Genomic DNA, 12,094 nt, shown 5'->3' on the forward strand with positions numbered 1-12,094 from the left:
TCATCAGGCTTCTCAGAATGTGAAGTCTCTTAATGTGTTCCTACAGCACACAGTTTAACCCATTGAAACAACATGCCTTTGAGCACACAGAAGTTGACTTATTACTGCAAGTGTCTGAAGTATAATCACTGTGATATTAAAGCTATAACAAGGATATTTTAATAAAATTAAATGCATCCATTTTCAGAAAACAAAACAAAGCAAAACAAAACCATGCTGAAGGAGGTAGAGAACAGAGAGAACAGAATTAGTATTATCCTTTTTGATACCTCTTTATTTTATAAAATATTGCACACATGAGTTACACAAGTTGAGATGAGAAATGTTCATCTCTGCTGGGGACGTCTTTCAAAGCAATTATTCATAAAATGTATAACATACAATTACAGAATAGTAACTAGTATGTACCCTTGGGGAAATGAGACAAGCTGTATATGTGTATGTGTATGTGTTGCAAACACACTTGCAGAGGGAATGGGTACCTCAAATGGGCTGCAAATCCTCTTCTTCTCGGGGTTCTCATCAAGTGCCACTGACTGCAAGGCTCCCTCTGGCATCAGTGAGAATGGGAACCGAAGCACCAAAAACGTTCATTTTAAATTAGTATATTGGCATGGCCCTTGAACAAGAGTAACATGCAAATTCATGAAGCATTTCATATTTTTTTGGGCCAGTCCTGGCAGGGCTAGATGTAGAAAAGTGCTCTACGCTGCAGCACAAGCATGTTTAAGAATTAACACAAAAATGTCCATATTTGGTTCATTCTCTTTATCTGCATGAATTATAAATCTAAATTATAGAAGCAAAATATTTTTACTTCCAAACAACTGTTTGAGTAACAGATTTTCCTTTCTCTTCTACTCTCCCCTAATCCCTTTGTTTACTCTCATTCAAAATTATTTGTGTTATGTGATAGTGGTACAGAAAGTCTGGAAGAATCCAGAGTAGCCCACTGTATAACACACAATGAAGACAGGAGAAATCTTAAACAAAAGGAGAAGAAAAAATATTTGTGAAAGAGGGCATATCATGAAAGCAGTTCAACCTCCAGCTTTTAGCAAGCTAAAAAATGTACAGCAGGAGGAAACAGTAAAATCCAGCTACATGCCAAGGCAGCAGAAGTTCTGCCCATCATTTAATCCTCAAAGGACACCACCGTTTAGGTGCTAAACCTCCTGCTGGATTGGCACGCAGAAACAGTTACCATTCTTGGAGAGCATGTTGCTGAGAGCCTCTCAGACTGTCTTAATCTCTTTCCTCTTGCAATGCAGGGAGCATTTTTCATCCTGACCTGCAGTCACTGACTATCACACACTTCTGTGCCTGCTTATAATGCAAAGGCTGGAATGCTGGATGAGGAAAACCAAATTTTCCACTATTGTTCTGAATATGGGATCACTGTGATAAGGGTTTGGGCTTAGGAAAATATGATGAAAAGGACTATCCTTCCACATTTGTGTGAGTCCTTTTTTTACAAAGAAGGTGAGGGAAACTTCCAAGCATGTGACATTACAGAATCTAACAAGAAGACAACTGTGATTATGGTTTCAAAGTCCTCTCACTGGGAGAAACAGAGTGAATGATTGAAGTCAGCACTGAGATTGTAGAAGGCAGAAAGGCAGGCTGTCCTACATGCTGCAGAAGGCTGTGTTTGTATACATTAGCACGTGGTGCAGGTTTTGCAACCTGTTACCATGCCCTTTGCTTAGTGCAAGAATCGTTCCAGATCAGGAGAAGGTCCTAGGTACCTGGACTCACACCATGATCCACACACAAGATCTGACCCTGCCCTCTCTGAAGAGAGTGACTGAATGTCTGCTCATCTCAAGCACTGAAAGGATCTCTAATGTGCACCCTTCCTTACAGAGATGGAGCAGATGCTGGGCTGCAAACTAGGTCTCAGCTTGGCAGATGCTGCAGGCACCCCCACTCAGCTGGGGATGCCACTCAGCCCCCATCCCTCCAGACCTGCCTCCTCACTCCTTCCTCCTCGGAATGGGGAGGACAGAAAGGTAGCTAATACAGCCTAACAGAATTTAATGCTGAGCACTGTGAGGTGGTCATACTGTGACAACAGGAGCTACATAATGAACTCCAGTACTATTTTATTTAAACCTAGGGCTTAGGTGTCTTCGAGATTATTTGTTTTTACCATCCAAACCTCAGTAAACTGTTTTGTCACAGTAGCATGATGGTAGGACTGCTAAATGAGTAAGACAGCACTGGTCATTTTCTGTTCACTGTGCAAACATCCAGGCTCTTTTAGCACATCAGTATTTTGCAGCCCAAACGTCCTCTTTCTTCCCACTGTCTTGGGTATTTGCAAGGTCTTTGCTCTGAGTGAAATTGACACCAGTGGTCTGAAAATATTAAACTTATGCTCTTGTGGCCACAACCAGCACGAATATGGTTATTTAGAAGGGGTAAAAAAGAAGGAAACAACCAGGAGAGCAGTAGAGGAGGCTACATTCTTTCCAGTTTTGTTGCTAATAATAGTTAGCAAAGATTTTTAAGCTCACCTTTCAGAAACCAAGGCTAACTGTGGGTAATCCCAGAGATGGCTGCTCTGCACTGCTTTTTGGATAGACTCAAACAGCATGTCACCGTTACAGAAGCCACACTAAACTCTTATTCAATGGTGCTCCTGCTCTGCAGTCATAATGCACATCCCTGCCTTGGGCTTTATTTTGTATCAGCAATGAGACTCTGGGACAACTGCTCTTCACTCCTCAAGGAGCTAAAGGGTAAAACCTGTACTCAGAGGAATACAATTTTCTCTGGCACTAAAGTATGAATTACAATTTGAAGAACTTTTAGCAAAGAAACAACATTTGGCATTTGGAGGTTGGCTGCAGACTATGTATAACTGAGTCAGTCTCATCTTTGCCCTGCAGATGAACAGTCTGCAAAACTTCTTGGGTGGAGTGTGAACTCCCATTTTTTCCATCTTCTCCTAACTGGCTGGTTGTCTCTGAAGACCATTAATGACAGATGTCCACCTTCCTTATTTCTGTGTCTCTAAGCTGTAGCACAGGAAGGGTGTCCAGCAAACACTGTAGTGGGACTTAGGTGCTGCTGTCAGGAAAGGAAAACCACAAATAGAAGGCAAAGATTGAAAAGGAAAAGGAGAGAAACTACATAATCTGCCACATTTCTGCAAGAGGGCCTGCATTGCTCCATGCTTTTTGCACATTGAGGACCATACTGCCTGTAGAGGCAAACAAATACACATCAGACACATATGAGGTGCAGGACCAGGTCTTTGGGATGAATTTCTCCCTTAGCATCAAATGGCCTCGTTGTTGCAGAGGAAGGCAAGAAAGATGGGATGTAATGCTTAAGGAAAGCTTTTGGGTGAGACCTTAACAAAGATTAAATGAACCTCACTGCGGATTCCCACTTTTGAAAATGGAAGGATTTATGCTTGACAGGAGTTTGCCCATCTGTGTAATATGAGATGCAGGTGGCTGCCAGTGGTTCTGCAGGCTCCTGTTTTGGCTCTATGAGTGCTATTGTCATGCGAGAAGGTGAAAGCTAAAAGGAAGAAGAAAGGGGTCTATGGCTTCAGAAACGTCCTTTTTCTGGAAAAGGATAAGTATGCAAAAACAAAATAGTAAACAGTATGCAAAAATAAAATAATAAACATATCCCCAAAATAAGATTGAATTCTGCAATCTTTTTTTAAACCATACTTGAAAACATATGAGGAAGGGAAGAAAAAGGCAAAAGCCCAGAGCATAAATGCAGAAAGACATGGACAGACCCACTAGGAAGGGAAGTGTCACCATTGAAACATTGGTTGGCTTTCCTGGGGAACTCTGTGCTCCTGGAAATGCTTAATATAGGTACACCTTCACCAACGTAAGGAGTCTTGGCTTGGTGGCCAGAGGTCAGCCCTGTTGTTTTGGACAGTCCCACCCAGGGAGGTGCCTAAGGGGAAGCAGTTCACCTCTTGCTTGGTAGAGGAACGAGCTGTTTCTTTTCCCCTGAAGTGGGATTTGTGTGAAGCCACCATCACTCAGGAGCTCATGGGCTGGTCCAAGTCACTCTGGATAGTTTGACACAGGAGACAAGGAAGAAAGTGCAAGCAAACACACCCCTCAGACCGACATGTTGGCCACAGCCCTCTCGTACATGCGCTCCAAGATGCGGTGGATGCTAGCAAAGCTCGGCCGGTCGGCAGGCAGCTTGCTCCAGCAGAGACGCATCAGGTTGTAGAGCTCCAGGGGACAATTGTCTGGGCAGGAGAGGACATTCCCATCCCTCACATAGTAGATGACCTCTTCATGGGCCATCCCATAGTAGGGCTGCATGCCATAGGAGAAGATCTCCCACAGCACCACTCCATAGGCCCACACATCAGACTCTGTGGTGTAGCGGTTGTAGAAAATGGACTCGGGGGGCATCCAGCGGATGGGGATGGCGTCATTCTCGTTTGCTTTGTAATAGTCAGCTGAATACATGTTCCTTGAAAGACCAAAATCGGCAATTTTGACCACCATGTTCTCCCCCACCAGACAGTTCCTGGTGGCCAAATCTCGGTGCACAAATTTGCGCTCAGAGAGGTATGCCATGCCAGCAGCAACCTGCTTGGCAATGCAGAGCTGGCTGGTGCAGCACAGTGCCAAGGGGTTAGGGAGGCGAATCCTTGTGTCCAGACTGCTGTGTACCAGGCTGCAGAGGTTGCGGGGCGAGCGGTCACGCAGGTACTCATTTAGATCCCCATAGGCCATGTACTCGAACAGCAGGCACATCGGTTTCCCAACAGCACACACACCTGGAAGAGGATAGATACACCACACAGGTCACTTGGGTAGCAAAGAGAGTTTCGCTGTGCAAAACCCAAAAGGTCCAAAAATGCTTACACGAAAGGGAGACTTTCAACAGTGCATGAAGAGCCAGGAAAAAAAGGCAACCATGCAAATACCATCAAGTCTGCGTGCATCCATCATGCATGCTCTCTCTTTGAATCTCCTTCACAAGGGGTCTAATGCTGAACTCTGTGGGAAATGTTAACCAATCATGCACTTGACTGATTTGTCTGGACATCCCAGGAAAAATATACACTTTTGGAGCTATGTTTAATTAAGAGCCAGATCGTGCTTAAGTTAGCATTAACAGAAATATTTCCTCTTCCCAGGTGCAACTGAAAGGGCATATTTTCAAGAAGTAACCTTTATAGTTTTAATCATGTTATTTTTTAATTCCTTTATTTGTTGTCATTATTGTACTAATTATTATAATTAGTACTAATACTAACACATAGATGCAATACATATGCAGAAAGACTTCAAAAGTAATCACAAGAGGCATGTTCAAGGATTCAGTGAAATGCAAAGAAACTTCCACTACAATCTCTTCTGGATTTTTCTCTTTTTTTTAAATAGCTCATGGAAAAAATGTCAGTTGCAGAAATTACTTTTGGCATGAAAGAGACTCAAAAATTAAAGAAAGACAAAGAAAAAGCAGACATCAGAAAGGAGTCTTTTTTCGTATCTGATAGATGCAGAACCTAGTCCCACTGAAGGGCACATGCTTGGTTTTACATGAGCTTTATTGGTAGGCCAGTTTCAGTAGAAGACCACACTTCCATCAGCGTTACTGAGAATACAGTGATATGGTAAAAATATTTGTGTGCTTCTCATTAAATTGCCAATGAGCAAAAGCCAACATTTAAAATGTATGTGTTTTGCTTTCTTAAGGCCATCACTTAGCAACTGGTTATTCAACTTACTTTGAAATCAGAAATTCTGGCTGATAGCATAACATTTATATCTTTGAAGATAAATAGATATCTATTCCCAATGCGATGAAATCAGGATCTGACAAGCGTGAGAAGTGTATGTGAGAGATTTACCATCTAAGCGGCCTTCAACAATGTGGCTGTTTTCTCCACAGCCCCATAATGTGACACAAGTTTGTTCCTGTACCTTTGCCCTTTCTTGACCTAAAACGTGTTGACAATAAACACAAAGTTTATTTGAGTTTGAGGCATTTCCTGACTTTTTTTTTCTGTAGCCCAACTACCTGTATCAACCCAGATTTCCCAAAACTGTGGTTTATCTATTTCAAATCTAATTCAAAATTACTGAAATAAATTAAGATCTCAGCTACTTGCTCACAGGTATGAGATCTGCATACAACAACTTAGAGCAGGATTGCCAGGTGAAGGTGGCCAGTAGCATCTACTTCCAACAAAAATGGCAATTTACTGAAAGAAAATTTGGTCCACAGTTTTCTTCACAGAAGAATGCCATATTTGCCAAGCTGCAACATCAAGACTTTCTAAAAGAAAACAATAAAGCAAGGTTCCTTTCAGATGAGAAGGGAAAGGGAAGGGGAAGGAAAAGGGGAAGGGGAAAGGACCATTTTTGTGGTTGGCTTTTTTTGTTCATTTGTTTAATTCTGTTTTTTTAATGGTGGTGAATGTTCAGACATCACAATAGTATGGGACCCATAAAGCTAACAAGACTGGTGCCTGTGTTTTTTAAGTACCCACAAAATAAATCACAGTTCCAGGAAGTTCATGTCTTCACTGTAAGACATCTATGTCAATGTTATTGAAGTGGAAGCAGAGCTAAGCAGCAAGATCACCAACAGAATACTAAATGCAGCATGAGGAGAGTTTAATGTGATGCACCATCCTGTTAAGATAGCAGCATCAGATCCACATTTTGAGCCTCATTTTGGTGGACAATTTAGCAGAGCATACAATGGCACATAGAAAACGTCAGGTCTTTGCAGGAGGAATTTTCTCCTGCACTACCACTTGCATTTAGCTCCAGTCACTTGCACCACCAATAGCCCCACAGCAGATTTGCAGAAGGTGGCACCCTGTACATGGGTGCCTCACTGAGATACCTAAAAGCTTGACAATATTTGGATTGTCAAACTCTGCCATGAGAGCTGCTTCCCTCTGAAAGTCGGCCTGCATGTCTGCAGATGCTTCCTCCTTCAGCATTTTTACTGCCACCATTGTGAAAGGCTCATAGGGCAGCAACCCTGGGGCCCTGCAAGGAGATGAAAAAGAGGAAAGCATCAGTGGTGAATGCATACACTCTAAATGCAGGTTCTGTTTCTGATGCAAAAGGATGCACTGACAGAAAAAAAAAAAAAGAAAAGAAAAGAATTTTTAAAAATAAGGGGGAAGGCCCCAGCACCAACTAAAGGAATATTAAATACTATCCTCACCATTTGGGCGTGTCTGCATTGCATATTAGAGAGACATATCATTTAGTTCAAAGGGGACTAAATCCAGTTTAACTTTTTTTGATTACTATTATTTCTGCTTACAGACTCATTACTGTGACTGGTAAAGACATAAATAAGTAACACACTGTTAAGCAACAACCTCTCCCTAGGTTGGAGGTCACACCCTAAAGTTTATAGAGGACAGGATGGACTCTTCAGTCCAGACAATTCACTTTTGGGGTGTAATGACTGAACTTACCAGAGTTAAAAATAAACCTATTTTATATAAAATTGATGAAATAGTCTCCTTTCTCCTACCTGGCACAGTGGTGACTTTGGTACATCCACCTACTATTAAAGTGAAAGTAACAATTACAGTAAGTATGTCCCCCTGGTTTTGCAAGGAAAACAGCCTTTTGTCACTAGTGTGTGTGTGTGTGTGTGTGTGATATCTGTCCCTGTAATTCAACAAGTTATAAACCCATTAGCTAATTTCAGCTGAACTTAATGTGGTGTAGCTGAGGTCTATAGAAAATAGTTATACTCCTGCAAGTTTTGTGGAAATGTGTGACAGGACAGAAGGGACAAAGCATATCTGTGCCCTGTCTGAAGAACAAGGTAATGTGCAAATACACACATGGTGTGATACTGGTGAATCTTCAGCTAGAGCTTATAGACACAAATTCACAGGAAACAGAGCTTCCTGACTTAGAGCAATCATAGTCTTGTTTTCTTACCCACAAGTCACTGTACCCTCAAGATTAGTTAGATGGGCTTGCCAAAGATTTAGGTGTAGCTGTTGCCAAAGAAGAGTAACTTTCTACTTTTCAAACATGAATCGAACATCAAATGCACATTTTGTTGCCCACGCAAACTCTTCCCAGGGGCCCTGAAGATAAAACACATTCCTTACTGGTAGCCAGCAAGAGCCCATGGAAAATAATGTCCATTTATGTGTCATGTTACTACACCAGCCCGACTTCCCTCCCATTGCTCAAATGCCAGGTCATTTTACTGCTCAGTAGCACCAAGAGGAGACTCCAATTTCCAAAGCAAACTTCCAGTTTCATTGTCATTTACTTCATACATATGGCAGTTGCAACAGTTGTACTTGGATGCTGGAAATGTCAAATGTCAGTGGATGGCAGGGGGCCCTTCAGAAAGGAATCTCACAGGTGGCTGATCACAGCTGAAAAACTCAGGCAAGGAGGTCTGGCATGCCAGAGCAGAGGATCAGACTCCACACTTGTCTGCTACTGCCTCCATTGTGGCAAAATGTCTTCCTTTTTTTTCCCATGGTGGCAGCAGTGTCCAGTAAAAATAGGAGGGCTTTCATCTCTTCCAAACAGTCTCATAGATTACCACCCATCACTGACTAGCAGACCCAGTGCAGTGCCAAAGCAGGGGCAGGCACAGTTTGGTCTTGCAAGCTTTGAACAGAGAAACTCGCTCCAGGCTTATGTACACCCAACCAGCTTCACTGAATCCTGTAGTGTAAACTAACCTAAATATAACTAAGTGAGATTAAGCTGCACAAAGTCTTTTATTTGGCCTTCAGGCAACAGCAAAAAATTTCACCCTTGGTATCTCATGCTAATTCAGCCCAGTTCTTAGCAGACCTGGGAAACTCACGCTGATCTGGCAGACACAGGAACTGTCTGAACTCTTGGCAGACCACTATCAAAGTTGGCCCATTTGGTGCCCAAAAGTCAGTCTTTGCACAAACAGCTGGGACACATCTGCAGGAGAGCAATGGGAAGCTGCTGCCTCTGCACCAGGAGAATTCAGGTGGAGGTCCAGAAAGTGAAGTGTTTTCTAAAAAATAGGTAAATTCTCCTCTAGAGAAAAAAATAGGTTCATTTTCTTCTAGAACTAGGGAAGCAACCAAAGAAATTATCTTGGGTTTCCTTTCTTGCAGTTAAATTCTGAGGAGGAATGTCCACTGTTTGTGGACATTCCTTGACTGCTTCACCATCAATGGATTTATGCACCAGTGGCAGCATTTGGTTTTTAGGTACCTACCATTCAAAGAACTAACCAGTGGTGCAGTTAGGAATTTCACCCTGAGCCTACCTACAGAGGGTGCCTGACTTAAGTTCCAAGTCAGGTTTTCTTTCCAGAGCATGAAAAGAAATGAGTAGTTTGAACCTGAATTTGAGATTGACTCCTGTCCACATCTTCCTTGGCAGCACAGCTGGGTAACTTCTGTTAGATCATTAAATGATACAATTAACATCTACTGAGTCTGGTGGAGACCCACCTTTTCCCTATCCTTTGGTTAAATTTGTATGTGGAAAGGAGAGTGCTCTGAACTGGCAGGGGCTCATTTTGTCATTCTTTTTTTCTGTTTTTCGGTTGGTTTTTTTGTTTGATTGGGGTTTGTTGTTGTTGTTGGGTTTGGAGGAGTTTTTTATTTGTTTTTATCGATGTTGTTTTATTGGGGTTTGTTTTTGTTGTTGGGTTTGAAGGAGTTTTTTATTTGTTTTTATCAATGTTGTTTTCTTGGGGTTTTTGGTTGGTTCATTGGTTGGGTTTTTGTAAGGGGGTTTTTTTGTTTGTTTTGATGGTTTTTCTGGTGTTTTGTTTTGTTGTTTTTTTTTAAATTAACATCCCCACTGTTTTTCAGCTGTATTTGAGACATCAGGTCAAAGAAACACCCTTTACAGATGGAGAGAACACCAGGAGACGTCTGCCAAGAAAATCCAACCTTAGAGACCTGCTTTGTCTCTTGCAGGAACAACGAGCTATAACTTTGCAGTGGACATCTACTAGCCTACTAGCTCAGCATCCAGGCTTTTAGGCAATCCTGGCCTGTGGTGTTAGCCTGGACAATACAGCTCCAGCTCTGGCAGAAAACTTGCATGCTGGTCTGCACTGAACTGTGTAAATCTGGTGCTCTGGTGGCTTATGCAGCCAGTGTGGTCCTCCCAGATGCAGAGTCCAGGACCCAGTTGGAACTGACCTGAGCTGAGTCCTTAATTTTTTTTTTAAGCATGGTTACTTCCTCATCCTTTCCAGTGTAAAGCCGTTCCTGGTGAAGACAGCAGCCTTTCAGGAGAAGCTAGTAAATGATAGCCAGACACTTCCTGTCCTAACATGTTGCTTGACCCAGGAGTGAGTAAACACTGAATCAGAACTCACAGCAAGCCAACTGGCAAAGGCATTGCTGGCACTGTGTGCAGAGCTGTGTTTACAGGAGAGGGAGAAACATGAGAGCAGGAGAAGTAAGAGTATTGCTAAACTTAGCTCGAGATGACCATTTAACACACGTAGGAAAGTACATTTTATCCTTCTGAGATGGGAAGGCAACAGTTTGAGTTGTGATAGCTTCAGTAACCTGTAAGGATACGCAGCTTGTGCTACTGGATCAGCAGTCTGCACTGATTCATCAGAGATGCACAGAAATACCAATGGCTTATTATAAGGAATTAAAATAATTATAAGTAATCATAAGGCCATGGAAAAACTTTTGATAGAAATATTAATAAAAATAAGGAATTTCCTGAGAAGCAATATTTCTGTGGCTCCTTTCTTGAGCCACAGAGGGCAAATGTTTCTCAGGGTATGGTACTCTCCACTTGGCAAATGCTGGATAACATCTGATGCTTTATTTTTCACCCCATCTCTTTTCCTGTCAGTTTCCACCATCAATAACAAAAAGGTTTAATTAAAAGAAATTGCAGCTCTGGGGTGGATAAAATCCACATAAAAGGTTCCTACACTACTTTAGCATTTGCTTAACCCAGCACTTTAGCAACATTTGAATGCCCTTTGAGAGGTCCTGCTTGATGTCCACGAGAGTCATTTCCAGCTCAGTCTGAGCAGTGCTTGTATCACATTAAAGCTCCCAGTGCAGGTCCAAAGTGGCGCTTGGCAGGAAGACCGTCTGCCCTGCTTGCACATCACAGCATGATGAAGACTCCTGCCACATGAACAGGAAGGTGGTGCATCGCAAGGCACCCCAAGCACTGTGCTGAGGCTGGAACAAGAGCTGCCCTGTGCCCCTGCACCAGCTGGTGTGCAGTGCCCCACAGCTGTTGTGTAGTTTCTACAGTTTTGTTCTTGTTTCAAACTCAGATGCATTCAGCCATCCAGGCTAACAATCAATCACAGGCTAAGCATCTGTGACTTTCCCACTGCATGCCCTTTGAACTTTGTTATTTTTAGCTCACTCTGTATTAAACAAAAGTATGCTTGCATTTCTTCCATTAGAAATAATTTACCCCTTCATTAGAAAAATAAATCCATCACAGCTATTGAAACTTTTTCCCAGCTGCAACACATTTAACCTGAGCATAGCTCATTTCCTAGAAGATACTCTAACAGCATAACTATAAACATTAAAAATATCTGCATTATGATTGCTTTTTGCAAGAAGAGGCCTTTGTCTTTGAAGTCAACAGAAGCAGTTTCACCAGGCACATCTTGACCCATGGTGGGATTCCGATATTTCCCTGGGTTTTTTTGAGGTCATCGTAGACTACTCCAAATACAGCTACAAAATCAGCCACATCCCCTACTTGTTAACTGTAAAGGACTGTCCTGAGTAAGCATGAAATTAGACAGTCTCTACACTTGCTTGTAGGAATTTGGAGATGAGACGTCATGAGGAAACCAGTCCAAAGATTGTCCTGAAGAAATTATGGATTCTGTCAAGACTGTCAAGACACCTTCCATCCACCTTAGTCTAGGAAGGATTGGGTTCATCTTTAGGTTTGTCAGTTAAAGATTTTTCACATTTCAAGAAGTACACGATCTCACCTCCCATGAGACTTAACAGAACTGGAATTTCAACTAATGCTTCAAATTTAAAACAGGTAACAATGGCTGCAACTTCCAAAAATGAAAAGTGAATAATTAAAGCGGACCCTTTAGAAGACAAGAAGATAAGAGGATTAATTTA

At 42.1% G+C, this 12,094-nt stretch overlaps 1 protein-coding gene across 1 annotated transcript in view; it reads right to left on the reverse strand.

Annotated features, from left to right (window-relative positions):
• Positions 1-259: 259 nt before the first annotated feature.
• Positions 260-12,094, reverse strand: part of MUSK (muscle associated receptor tyrosine kinase) — a 57,267-nt gene continuing 45,432 nt past the window's right edge. Inside the window, exons 16-17 of the mRNA XM_051789260.1 lie at positions 6,862-7,010; positions 260-4,777 (exon numbers count right to left, since the gene is read on the reverse strand). Of these exons, the coding sequence (XP_051645220.1) occupies positions 4,101-4,777; positions 6,862-7,010 (826 nt within the window). The 3' untranslated portion in view covers positions 260-4,100. The remainder of the gene's footprint in view (positions 4,778-6,861; positions 7,011-12,094) is intronic.

This window comes from Manacus candei, unplaced genomic scaffold (assembly GCF_025592945.1).
Source record: "Manacus candei isolate 608988 ecotype Guabito, Panama unplaced genomic scaffold, ASM2559294v1 h1tg000027l, whole genome shotgun sequence".
NCBI classification, from domain to species: domain Eukaryota; kingdom Metazoa; phylum Chordata; class Aves; order Passeriformes; family Pipridae; genus Manacus; species Manacus candei.